This window comes from Sceloporus occidentalis, unplaced genomic scaffold (assembly GCF_023333645.1).
Source record: "Sceloporus occidentalis isolate IW3139 unplaced genomic scaffold, rSceOcc1.0.p SCAF_1, whole genome shotgun sequence".
Taxonomy (NCBI): Eukaryota; Metazoa; Chordata; class Lepidosauria; order Squamata; family Phrynosomatidae; genus Sceloporus; species Sceloporus occidentalis.
In genome coordinates this window covers 226152944-226167424 of record NW_028316981.1, presented here as the reverse complement: position 1 = coordinate 226167424, position 14481 = coordinate 226152944, and the positions used below count along the sequence as shown (strand labels likewise).

The window sequence follows — 14481 nt, the reverse complement described above, 5'->3', positions numbered from 1 at the left end:
CAGGGGGAAAAACACAAATAGTACAAAACTGGTAGCAAAAAATGACAGACATGTTGCAACATCCTCAGTAAGAGCTATGATAGAGACAATATCACGAGGTGGTACACACATAGGTATTCCACAGCAATGAGTGACAGTTCTCCATCAGCTTAGAATCCTATAGGACAGGGATGAGCAATACATGGCCCTCCAAATGTTGTTGGCCTGCAGTTTCCATCATCTCTAGCCAGCCTAGTCAATAGGAAGATATTGTGGCAGTTGCTGTCCAGTGATATCTGGAGGGATACACATTGCTTACTCCTATTATTGCCCCTAAGTCAGCAGATCTTCAGTGTAAAGCAGAACCCTTTGTAATGTAGATCATTCATTTCCAGGTAGGTACTCTTTCCACTTAAAACATGCCCCCCTCAGTGTAGAATATTCTATCACTTAAAACATAATTCTGTGGGGAGGGAAGAGAGAAATCTTTATTTCATAAATCCTGTCACTTAAATCCATATCTCTCAACCCTGCAAAAAAGTATTAGTTTCAGAACATCTTGGAGAGGGAAGAAGAAATGATGAGGTTCTCCAGTGCCACAGACTTCTTAATGCAGAGTGATCAAAGCTCTCCCTGGATAAGAACATACACAGAGCTTGGGAGATCAATACTACACAAAAACCTGATTCAGAAGCCTGTGAGAGGTGTAGCTATCCAGAATACACTTTATGAATTTATAGTCACCCATAGCAGGAATGGCCATATGTGGCCTCTCACATCTTTGCTGTGCTTATAAAAGTGAATATATGAGTTTCAAAATCCTTATTCTTGGAGTGTTTGGGGGTTTTTTTTGAAAGAATGCAACTCTCTGTTAAGGATCAGCAATTAATTTTTTTTTTTTTTTAAAAAATGCCATGCATTTTAAGTCTGACTATTCAGACTTTGAGATGCAGAAACTAGCACAAATCACAGCTGGTACACAGTCAAAAAGAAAGAGAAGAAACCATGGATGTCAGATAAAATGCTACAAGCATTAAAAGAAAGAAGAGAAGCAAAACAAAAGGGAGACAGGAACAAACTCAGAACCATGAATGCTACAGTCTAATGAATGCTGCGAATAGATAAAGACAAACACTACAACGATGAATGAAGAGAGATAGAGGACAACAACAAAAAGGGAATAACAAGAGACCTATTCCAAAAGATCCAGGAAATCAAAAGAAAATTCAAACCATGGACTGGGAAACTCTATGACAATAAAAACAACATAATTCAAGATCAGAAACGAATAAAAAGATACTGGATGCAGTACACAGAATTGCTATATAAAAGGGATAACAAAATGAAGGACATAAGGATCAAAAAGTCATAAGAAGATGAACCCCAAATTCTAAAAAACAGAGGTGGAAGTGGCAATTAGAAAAATGAGGAAAAAAATAAATCACCAGGAACAGATGATATTCCAATTAAATTGCTTCAGTCCACACTAACAGAATCAACACCAGTGCTCACCAACATACGTCAACAGATATGGCATACAAAACAATGGCCAACAGATTGGAAACAATCAATATACATCCCCATCCACAAAAAAGGAGATGCAAAAGACTTCAGTAACTATAGGACCATAGCTCTAATGTCTCATGCAAGCAAAATCATGCTCAAAATTCTGCAACATAGACTTCAACCATTCATGGAGAGAGAACTCCCAGAGGTGCAAGCAGGATTCAGGAAAGGAAGAGGCACGAGGGACCACATTACAAACATATGGTGGCTAATGGAGCACACCAAGGAATTCCAAAAGAAAATCAGGACGTGCTTTATTGACGATACCAAGGCCTTTAACTGCATAGATCACAAAAGACTATGGAACGCCCTTAAAGACATGGGAGTGCCAACACATCTGATAGTCCTAATGAGGAATCTTTACTCAGGACAGGAGGCCACTGTCAGGGTGGAACATGGAGAAACATAATAGTTCCCAATTGGCAAAGGGGTCAGACAAGGCTGCATCTTCTCATCCTATCTGTTCAACTTACAGGCAGAACATATTTTACAGAAAACTTCTAACTGAACAACTAAAGCGCCACAGAATCTCATTTAGATAGGAGGATATAGAAGGGTTATCTCTTACTTGGAATCAGAAGAGATTCAGGTTAAACTCAATTGAGAAGGCAAGCGACTTTTGGAAAGAGCATAGGAAGGAACTCGAGAGACAATTGAGCTCTGAAAAGAGAAATGGAAAAGACTCAGCGGAAAGGGAAAGCAACGATAAAGAAGGATCTTCAGACAGATAAGATGAATCAGGAAGAAATAAAAAGAGTGATGAGATTAGAAAGAGTGACCTGAGAACAAAACTATCAGACAAAGAAGAAGAAAATCTCTGTAAGTGACGAAAAAAACAAAGAAGGATTGATTGAAGAAGGAAGAAGTACAGTGGTACCCCGGGATACGAATTGATCGCGTTACGAAATTTCCGGGGTACGAAAAAGTTAGATTGGAAAAAACTGTTCCGGGTTACGAAAGATTTTTCGGGTTACGAAATTAATTTCGGCGCGAAATTCAAACGCAAAGCGCGGCTAGCGGCTTTCCAGCGCTAACGGAAAGCCTTTTCGGGTTGCGAAATGTATCGGGTTACGAACGGCGCCGCGGAACGAATTAATTTCGTAACCCGAGGTAGCACTGTAATAGCTTAGAAGAAGACGAAGAAACCAAGAATGTTTTTTTTCTTTAGTTTTTTGTGGGTTTTTCGGGCTAGTTTTTTGTGGGTTTTTCGGGCTATGTGGCCACGTTCCAGAAAAGTTTCTTCCTGACGTTTCGCCAGCATCTGTGGCTGGCATCTTCAGAGAATGCTTTGCCTGGAAAAAGTGGGTCTATATATCTGTGTGAGCCTGGGAATGCAGGAGTGATTTGCATGTGTATTGTTTTGTGCTGATGGTAGGCCTCAGGCTGGGAGGCTAATGCAAACGAGGATTAATGTCTGCTAATTGGTGATCATTATCTGCTGGGAAAGCAGTTGCATTTGCTGAGTCCTTATTTTGCTGTTCCTCAGGATTGGTAGTCATATTTTGTTCACTTTTTTAAATTTACTTTGGAATTTTTAATAGATGCCCATATTCCATAACACCTCTCACAAATTGTTCAAAATATTATTGGTTTAAGTTTTGAATTATGAAGTTATTAACCTTAAATATCAAAGGACTAATTTCCCCTGTGAAAAGAAAAAGAGTTTTTCATTTTCTAAATAAAAATAATTGCACTATAATTTGCCTCCAAAGGCAGGCTTATTGTTGAACATAGAGAAAACAAAATTAATGACCACAGAAAATTTACACAGATTCAATCTAGGCAATGAGGAAATAGAAATAGTACAGTGAGCCCACGCCATAAGCGGACTTATTACAGGAAGCTTCCAGCTTACATGGAAGCCAGTGGGAGAGTGGCGCGCATGCAAGGCCACGCAGCATGCACGTGCCCCATTTTATCTAATGGGGCTCGAGCATATACATTTTTTTTTTCCTTATGCGGAGGTGGTGGTGGAACAGATCCCCTGCGTAAGGCAAAGGCAGACTGTAAAATAATTTTCATATCTGGGATCAAATATTGATCAGAGTGGGGACTGCAGTCAAGAAATCATAAGAAGACTAAGAATGGGGAGGGCAGCTATGAGAGAACTAGAAAATATCCTAAAATGTAAAGACATACAACTCAGCATGAAAGTTAGAATCATACAAGCCATTGTATTCCCTATTACCATGTATGGATGTGAGAGCTGGACAGTTAAGAAAATGGATAGGAAGAGAATTAATTCATTTGAGATGTGGTGTTGGAGAAGAGTGCTGAGGTTACCATGGACAGCCAAGAAGTCAAACAAATGGGTCCTAGAGCAGATCAAACGAGAAATCTCTCTGGAAACCAAGTTGACTAGACTAAGGCTGTCGTACTTTGGCCACATCATGAGGAGGCACGACTCACTGGAAAAAACAATAATGCTAGGAAAGGTAGAGGCAAGCAGAAAGAGAGGAAGGCCGCATGCTAGATGGATGGACTCTATTAAGGAGGTCATGGGTATGAGTTTGCAGGACCTGAACAGAGCAGTGGCGCATAGGGAGTCTTGGAGATGTCTCATCTGTCGCCATGGATCGAGATTGACTCGAAGGTAGATAACAATAACAACACAGTTCAGGCTCCCCTTTTTTACTTCAGTGGTGGAGTTTATCTTATTCTTGAAGCTGATGTCAAACACCTTGAATTAAAATTGTGGTTCTCCACGCATAATGGCTAGGGCTTGAATTGATCCAAAACATCTTGGAGAACAAAAATTTGAGAACCACTGAATTAAAGGAATAATTCTTATTCCTAGTCTTCTTAAAATCATGTCATTCTAATTCAGTGTCCTTTTGCATATGAATGAGGCTCACTGGTCAGACTTGGGTGTCTCTCTGGCCAGAGGCAAGTTGAAGAGTCAAAATGAGGTAAAGGAGATCTGGAGCAAGAGGCAAATATACTACAAACATAGGGATAGGGTTCACTATAGGAGTTTTAACCACCTGCTCACTAGACTGCCAGGAGGAAGGCTAACAATCAAGACAGTAATGATCTGGCTCACAGTGTACTTCTGTATCACATAACCAATGCTTAGGGGTCATCACACATCCATGTTCTCCTTGCAGTTGACCTCTTATGACTATGAGAAATTGGGCATATGAAACTAAACTAGCCGCTCTGATAGCCTTTAGGGCTGAAGGGTGGGGTATAAATACCATAAACAAACAAACAAACTGAAGCTGTCATTTTGATCACTATCACAACTGCTGTATGTAAGGCAAAAGAACAAAAGATAAGTTAGATATAAAAGATAAAAAGAATAGGGAGTGATTTTAAGAGCAGACCCTTAGTTGTACCAAAACTGTATAATATCCATTCAAATACTGCAGACACAGCAAGAGGGCTGTTGTCCTGGTTTTTGAATTGGTTCCTTAGGTCCAACTCTAATTAATTTTGTAGCATGGTTGGACAGAGGTTCTTCACAATGCTCTTGGCAGAGCCTAGTCCTAGCCTTTGGCTTGATTTCCTTTCAGGCCCCCATTCAATTTTATCAGGAGAGATTTAATAGTCTCCTGGTGGAGTTTACTGCCCCTGAAGATATTTGCTTAGCAGAACATTAATAGTTGCCTTTTGGATGTTTGCCTCTGCTCTCAAGAGGCCTTGCTTTCTCCAAATCCCTAGACATTAAGGATTCCAGCATCCCTACATTTAAAGAAGCTGAAAACTATATGACAGGTGAATCATGAAGGAACTATATTATCCATTACATAGTGCAAGCACTATTAACTTCAAAGCTGTCACAAACTTGGGTAAAACCATTTCCGATTTCTTGGAGCTTGACTTTTCAATAACATAATGAAATAATCAGCTCTGAAGTGGTGTAGTTTATGAAGAATGGTTATGTATGGCATTATACAAAATTAGTTGAGTAAACAATTCCCAACAGAGATCTTTCCACTATTTCAACAAATACTAAATGTATTTACTATGTACACCATACATTGGTATAAGCAAGGAATATGTACTGATTTAGCATTTTTTTTCAAATAGAAAACTGTGTAGAATAATAGCAATAGCATTTATATTTCTATACTGTTTCATACTGAACAAAGTAGTCTCTGGGCCCATTTACACCACAAAAATAACCCAGTGTGAAACTGGGTTATTTTCTTGGTGTTTACACTGGCCCCAAATGCACCCGGTGCACTTGGGGGCGGGGGGGAGGTTACCCAATAACCTGCTTAACCCAGGATATTCAATACCATTTCCCCCCGTTTTCCTGAAAGTTCCACATCACCGCCAATGTGAATGTGCTATTGGATTGATTTGGAGTGCTCTGAATTGAAAGGAAGGGAGAGGTTTCATATGCAGGGGCGGAACATACACATCCCACCTGACAGTTGCCCTCTTACCTGAGGCAGCTTCTTGTCTTGGGTTTCCCTCAGCCCAGGATAGCCAGGCATGGGATCGGGCATCAGAGGGGGTCAGACAAAGATAGGCTGGCAGGGTGGTGGGGATAAAAGAGACTGGGCAGTGGAGGGGCATGGGGAAGAGAGATTGGGTGGCATGGAGGTGGGAGAAGAGAGATCTTCCTTTCCAAGGACCTTTCTGCCTCTTGGGTAACAGTCAGAGGAAGGCAAGGGCACCCCCCCCCTTCTGAACAAAGAAAAGCCTGTGGTAAGGTCACCATAAGCCAGAAACAGGGTGAACAGATGTCATCCTTTTCCAGGGCATGCCCTCCATTTCAGCCAGGAGGAATTCCAAAATGTCCCCCAGTTTATGTTGCTCTGTGTGTACGTGTATTTTGTCTTTTGCCTTCATTTCCAACTTATGGCAACCCTACAGCTGGTTTTCTTGGCAAGGTTTCTTCAGGAGGGATTTGCCATGGCCATCCTCTGAGGCTGAAAGACTGTGACTGGCCCAAGGTTACCTAATGGCTGAATGACCAGTTCTTGTTGTCATTGTGTGCCTTCAAGTCATTTTTTACTCATGGACTTATATCATGGGGTTTTCTTGGCAACGTTTCTTCAGAAGGGGTTTGCCATGGCCATCCTCTGAGGCTGAGAAAATGTGACTTGTCCAATGGGTCACCCAGTGGGCTTCCATAGCTGAGTGGGGAATTGTAATCCAGCACTCAAACTACTAAGCCATAAGTTCAACTTTCCCTCAGAGGCACCAAGGGATTTTTCTCCCTCTTCCTCCTCTGGCCGGTTTGCCTGGCTCTTGCATCTCTGCGAGGTGCTTTTGTTTCCACACACACACACTCATAAAAAGAGGGGACATAGATGGACATCATTTAATTGACATTTAAAACAATAACAATGGCATGTGTGAATAGCAACAAGGTTAAAATGCCTTGAGAGATTTGTTGACCCAAAACATAATGGGAACATTGATGCAGTATTGCATCAGAATGGCCATCTGGACCTCTTCAGGACAAAAACAATGAGTGTGAATGTCCCCCATGAGCAGTTTACAAGATGTAAGTTAATTGCCCTCAACAAGCTGGGTACTCATTTTACCAATCCCCAAAAGAATAAAAGGCTGAGTCAGCCCTGGAGCCCTAGGATTGAACTCACAACCTTGTGGCTGCACTACTGGCTGCAGTATTGGCATTTAAACACTGTGTCATCAGGACTCCCAGTAATCTTTGCTGAAGCAAGCAGACTCAAAAAGAACCTGCCCCAGATCAAATAAACCTTACAGTAATCTTCTGGAGAGCAATTTGCAGGGACAAGTGTGAGATGCAAATGGGAAGAATGGGAGAGGTCTTTGTTTTCCATCTTCTCCTTTCCAATAAGTGCATGTGTGCATGAGGGGGATGCGTGGAAAGTGCATCCTTCTGTATCATCAACTGTGAATAATCTCAGGTCCCCAACCGTAAATGCAGACCAGTTAGCAAAGATCCTTCTTTAAAGAAAATCCATATCAGTGTTTTGTGAACTCCTTACACTTTATTGCTCTGCTAACCTTGAGCACTGAACCCACCATCCTCCTCAGTTCTTTTGTTCTGGACTGACTTCCTAATTAAAATGAGACTACGATGTTATTGTTGTTGTTATGTGCCTTCAAGTGGATTTGCATGCATATATTTCTACTGTCAAACCACTCAGTGTTTGGCCTCATTGGATTTCCCTTCCCCTGCCACTGGAATTCATTTTTATTAATTTCTTGAGTGTATTATTATGGCTAGAAAGACCATACATAACTTTTAGAATACACTGTTGCCCATTACTGACACATGGCTTATTCTTGCTATCATTTCATACAAACATCTGTCTAAGGACTTTATCACACGGGAACCTATGTGCTTCCATCCTGAAAATGGTTAAAGTGTTGGCATCCTAGAAAGCAAGCAAATTCGCTAATGCTTAACACACAGAGCACAGCAAGGGGTTAAAAGCACATTACTTAGGCAAGAAATTGGGTTGAAAGCGAATTTGGGTTTCAGACGAAGGAGGACAAATCCTCTTGCTAGCTTGGAAATAACTTTCTTGCGCATGCTCCAAACTCTTTTCCCCCTCTGCTCCAGAGAGGGAAGGGAAATGGGGAGGAAAATCCTCTTTGCCCCAGTAGCTTTTCCAAGGAAGGAAGGCTAAGGTTTCCCTTTGCAAACTCCATAACCCCCCCCCCCCCCACACACACACACACACACACTAGAGAGAAAGAGGAGGTGGCTGGTCCATAAGCTTGCCTGATTTTAGCGAGGGCTGAAACTTTCAGATGCCCATCTTTTCCAGGACATGTCCTCCATTTCTCCCTCCTGTACAGGAAGAAGGAGACCAGCCACACAAGAGAAAGTGTGTGTGTGTGTGTGTGTGTATCCCTTTAAGAACAAGGCCCTCTCTCCCTCTCCTTGGCACAGCAAGGAACGCTTGGAAATCTGATATCAGGGAAAATCGGGGACATGGTTTTCAGACTGCTGCAATTACATGAAGAGAGCAAATTCGCAAATGAAATGGACATGTTAACCTGTTGTTTGCTTGTTTTATTCTAGCTTGTATTACTATCTACTGTTATATGCATTTGTTATTTTTTAGATTGTATGCCACTGGCAGGTTTTATTATTCTTATCAATTTTATCCATTCTATATACAGCGCTGTGCAAATGTACAGTGCTTTATAAATAAAATATAATAATAATAGTAATAATAACAATAACATGAAAACACGGTATTTTTGCAAAAATGCTTATTCCCTGATTCTGTCTGAAGTCTGACCAGTTTGTGCGCAACATCATTTGAAAAGCAATTGTGAAATTGTCCCTAATGCCCTGGATGACCCTACATTGTGACCAGTTTAACCTTCCAATTTTCCCCATGTGAAAAATGTCCTAAGAGTAATCTTTTCATTTCTTCCTGTCACAGTGGATCCTCCCCTCCTGTCCTTCCCATTTCACGGCCCATGTTTCCCAAACTGCTAGAGTGAAATTCTACAGGTAGACTTCTTATTGCTGCTTATATCATTTAGCAATAACTCTATGTAGATTAGGGCTGGGAATCATGCAGCTCTCCAGATGTTATTAATAAATAATAATAATAATAAAATTTATTTCTATACCGCTTTTCTGCAGTGATCAAAGCGGTGTACATAGTAAAATTATTAAAACAACATAAAATTAAAACCACATTACATTAATCACAATATACAATTAAAATCCAATTCATAGGTGTATGTAAGTGAGAGGGAGAAAAGGGGATCGAACATAACTTCAGTGTACATGGGGGAATGCTTGGTTAAAGAGAAAGGTTTTAAGTCTCTTTTTAAACAGTTCAAGGGAGGTAATGAGACAGAGCTCCTCGGGAAGACTATTCCAATACTTGGGGGCCCTTACTGAAAAGGCCCTCTGAGAAGTAGTAACATATCTCGAAGTAGGGACTTCGAGCAAGTTCTTCCCGGTTGTTCTGAGAGTGCGGGGTGGATTATATGGGGAGATGCAGTCCTTCAAGTAACTCGGGCCCAAGCCATGTAGGGCAGATCCCAGCAGCCCTATTCAACATAGCCAATGGTGAGAGATAGCCTACTTCAATGTAGAGACTAGCAAGAAGGTGTTATAGTAATGACAATAATAAGGGAAGTGGCATTTGTGTAGTGAGTGTTCACATCTCTGCATGTTTCGAAATACAAGTGTCTTTAACACAATAAACATTAATCATATTTTATAGAAGATAGTGTATCTTAATCAGAAATTGTAAATTTCACTAGCTTCATAGCACTTAAAGACAACACAGCATCTAAGAACCATTTCTTTTAGTCGGACTTAAGTAATTCTCAACTTGTTGGATTGGATTGTTCTATTTCTAGACCCTATAGTTGTTATTTTTAACACACACACACACACACACACACACACATATATATATATATATATATACTATAAACAAATAAAATTAATATAATCGGATAAGTGCTTTTAAAAGGCATTTACACCACATTAAGAATTATCTGCCTGTAATAGTTTTGATGCTGGATATTGTGAATATTTGTAACTTAAATCTCTTTTGTATTTGAAAGTACATGGAGATGTGAGCACTCACTGCAAAAAAACAAAAACTCCACTTCCCTCATTTTTAAAAAATATTGTCATCATTATAATTTATTTATTTATCTATTTATTTATTTCAAGGATTTATATCCCACCTTTCTCCAACAAGAGAATTCAATATAATATCTTACTATGCTTCCTATACAATATTTTCTATATTTACTATAATTGTTGTTGTGTGCCTTCAAGTCATTTCTGACTTACGACAACCCCAAGGCAAACCTATCATGGGGCTTTCTTGGCAAGATTTGTTTAGAGGGGTTTTTGCTTTTGCCTTCCTCTGAGGCTGAGAAAATGTGACTTGCCCAGGGTCACCCAGTGGGTTTCCATGGCCTAGCAGGGATTTGATCCCTGGTCTCCAGAGTCATAGTCCAATGCTCAATCCATTACACCACACTGGCTCTCCACTATATTACCTCCACTATAATACCTTCTTAAATAACTTATTGCTAGACTCCTATGGAGGCAGGAATCATGTGACTCTCCAGATTTGGTTGCACTGTAACTGCCAGCATCTCTCACCATTGGCTATGCTGACTGTAACACTTGTAAATCCTTTTGAACTAGGTTTTCTACATATAGTTTTTATCCTGCACTAGATATCTAAATGTTCAATAGAGGGACCACTTGGGCAGCAGTCAAAATTTGACTGAACTGTATATGGTGAGCTCTTTTTATTTAGGAATTATTAACCCATAGAAGAAATCACAGTATATTTACTGAACTGTTAATAAAAATGTGACACACTTCTATCGAAGATAAAGACTGCAAAGATTCAGTGCAGGATGTGTATCTGTAAGGGGAACTAGATAAGAACATGTCGCAGAAGCTGATGAATGTGCAAGAATCTGCAACAATTCAAGCTTCCCTTATCCTTGATTGCACTGAATGATTAAGATAGAATCGCCTCCTTAAAAATCATTTTACAGTGATAGAGCAGCCTTAGAAAGTAGTGAACAGCAAGTAAAATATAGAATGATATGAGCCCCAGATAGTGGTGAAGTAATACATTCATCTAAGGCAGAACATTATTAGGAAAAAATATAGATGTATCAAAAGTAAATGTGGTCTGTGTAGTGAAAGACAAGTTTCAGAGACTTTGGAGAACAGAAATACTAAAGGCTGCTTCATACCAAACACTTTTCCTACATGAAAGGGAGGGGGGGGGAATACTAAATGTAGGAAAACACGTATACAGAGTCACCTGCATGCCTTCAGCTGGAACAGTATTCTTTTAGCAAAATAAACCTTCATCCTAGTGTACAGACTCTATACTTCAGATTAAAGCTTAAATTGGTATTGATAGTGCTGCACAGTAAAAAAAAAAAAAAGAGAGAGAGAGAGAGAGAGAGAGAGAGCTTATATTTGCTTGTACTCCCATAGATTTTAGAAAAAAATGAATCCAATGCATGGCCCACATAGATCTCCATAACTTTTATGTAGAATACCAGTAAAATCATTTTAAAAAAAAAAACACAGACAATATCTGTACAAATAATGATGTCTGGCAAATGAAGGTGCTGTGGGCATGAAGTCACAGTGTATTTGTGAGAGATTCATGATATGTAGCCACCACCTCTCATGGATGGGAACTATTGCAGAAGTGCAACCAGAAGAGACATGAGAGAGAGAGGTATTAGTGAGAGCTTTTGGGGCCCTATCATCAGGCACCAAGGTTCATAATATATCTCAAGATGTATGCACTAAGTCCCTTTTGTTCAAATCTACTGCAATGGGTTCCAGAACAGTACCACAGGTTTGATATTCTCCAATCCAACCTAATGTTATCAACAAGGTGCCTTCTCATTATTGCTTAGTCTGCTAACATTTTGTTCCATATATCTGAACAATGATCATGCTTAGTCAACCATGATAGGGTTTACAGTAGAAGAAATGCCAACTTCTGCTATCTTTTTTGCTGCAGTTACTCCCCCCCCCCGCCAGATCTCACCATTGTAATTTGTGGCCTGCTGAGGAAGAGACCTGTTTATTATCAAAATTATCATAAAATCACATATTTTAGAGTACCTGTTGGCAACCCATTCATCTGGTGCTAATCTCATCCTTTCCACTGAGGGCTGCTAGTCTTATGGGACAAACACTAGTGAGTTGCCATGTAATGAAGACTTTTGTGATGACTGAAATCATCCTGGGAATAAAGTGGTCCTCCAGCGTGACCATCAGTTCCAAAGGGTGTAAACACAGGACAACTCCCTTCTCACCCTCCATTGTTGCATTACACTTAGGTTTCTCTATAGCAGGTTGAGCTATGAAGATATTTTTCTGCATTTAGTCACCAAAGTTGCACTGGATGGCTCTGAAAGCATTTGCCCTCAGTACAAGGAGTTGTATTGATAGCTCCGTCTCTTTCTCTCCTGAGAGCAGTCAGCATGCAGTGCTACGTCCACTTATAAGTGCCCCAGAGATGACTGTAACCTCATATTGATCAGCTGATTGAAGATAAATGACAGAGCTGCTGGTATTGCAGATTACATCATTAACATGGTCAGTAAACCATGAATTGTTCAATAAGGCGTTTATCTTTTTTCATTTTATTCTGCTCTTTTATCATTTTTATGATAAGGAACAGTTACACACACTAATCAGGAGGATCCGTTTTAGGAGAGAACAGGCAGGGGCAAGTGTGCCAGTGTCAGAACTAAGTGAAATCTAATGTCTTCAAGACACTTAGTAAATGTTTTTAGCGGTAGAAAAATATAGTCTTCACTGATCATTTTTCTTACTCTCTTTCTCTTTTAGTTTCCTTTTGCTTCATATTTAATGGATGCAGTGCTGGAAAAACTAAATGAGCAGAGGAAGCTGACAGAAGAGTACAGTTCTTTGGCAAAACAAATGATCTAAGTGCTGGCGAACTGAATTTTGAAATACAGGCAGGACCTCCATTTTTTGTCTTATTTTGTTTGTAGCTTGCCTCCATTCCTGTTGTTGTCTTGCAGTGATGGTTGACTTCTAATTTATGGTAGCAGGTGCATTTGCTGCATTGGTATTTATCTTAGAGGAAATGGAAATGTGGACTTTCACACATGTAGTTAGATGTATATCACCATGCACACTTCCAAGTTTACTTCTTACAAGGTATGAAACAGCCCTCAAAAATTTAAATACCATTGGCCAAGGTACTTACATCTAAACAAATAAGTGCCTGTAGAACTCCTTTCTTTTTTCTTCATTCATACATTATAGATACTAAATAGCTGAACATACAAGGACAGGCAACAGTCCCCCTGCCAGTTTTGCAATCCTGCCTAGAGACCACCCCAACCACTTCAGGTTCTGACATCTGTGTCAAAATCCCAGTAGAAGTGTTGAGATTTTGGCAGTGATCATGGGCCTTTTAAGGGTAACAAAAGTATATGGCCCTACACCATCTCTAATTGGAAATGCAACACCCAGCCCCAGCATTTCCCTCGCCATTTTCCTACAAATCCAAGGCTTTTAAGCAGCAGTTCAATCATTTAATATTAGTAGTTTCTTATTCTAACTTAAAATAGTTAATCATTTGGTACCAAGATGGCCTTTGCATTTTCCTAGAAGAAAGTCATAAAAAGATGCAGTTTTATTAGCTTTACAGAGCCTGCATTAAGCAAGTTACACTGCTAAATACTACTCACTGAAACTGTATCAACTTCTTTTGTATTACACTCACAAATACATGTATGAAAATTTCACTTTCATTCCTTCAAAGTTATGAAAAATCAACATGTTTTTTTTTCTTTTAAGACTCACTAAGATTATAGGCAAATTCCCCTTTTATGCACAAGATCATTTTTGAAAGTGTGAAATGAAAACAGTGATTAGTGAATCCATTTCATGACCCAACAACTTGTTCTTTCTCTTACCCCTCCCTTTTTTTTACTGTGAGAAATGTATTAAGCATGCAACATATTTAACTGTATGTAAGAACTATTTTGTCTAAATAAATATTGTTGCTTTTATATTTTTAATTGAAAGTCCATTACATCTTCTGTGTGAGAGGGTATGTATATACTTTTTTTTACAAGCATCCTAAAGTTCATCAACTGAAATTATGCCGAAAAGTATGACTCAGGGACAAATGTATGCTTAGAACTAAGGAACAGGTTGCCTCTGAGCACTTGTGCATCCAAGGAATTTGTAATCAGCATGACAACTAAACCCTTCTGAGGGGAAAAAACAGTATTGTTTTTCCTACAAGCATTATTTTTCAGCAGTATAAATTGTTCCTATTTCTTTTTATTGCACATACTCTTAAATTACTTGGAGTGAAATACCCTTATATAACCATGAGATCTGCTAGAACAGCCCATTGTACCTGTTGCGTATCTCTCTTTCAAAAGCAGGGGTGGGCTAGAGTACATTGGCCTGCCAAGGAGGGCATCCCCCTTCCTCACTGTGACCTCAAGGACCAT

The 14481-nt window shown here is 39.7% G+C and overlaps 1 protein-coding gene across 2 annotated transcripts in view; it reads left to right on the top strand.

Annotated features, from left to right (window-relative positions):
* Positions 1-13962, top strand: part of CNTLN (centlein) — a 239596-nt gene extending 225634 nt beyond the window's left edge. For both annotated transcript variants that reach the window (XM_089489430.1, XM_089489423.1), the window contains exon 26: positions 12833-13962. In XM_089489430.1, the coding sequence (XP_089345556.1) occupies positions 12833-12934 (102 nt within the window). In that variant the 3' untranslated portion in view covers positions 12935-13962. The remainder of the gene's footprint in view (positions 1-12832) is intronic.
* Positions 13963-14481: the final 519 nt, after the last annotated feature.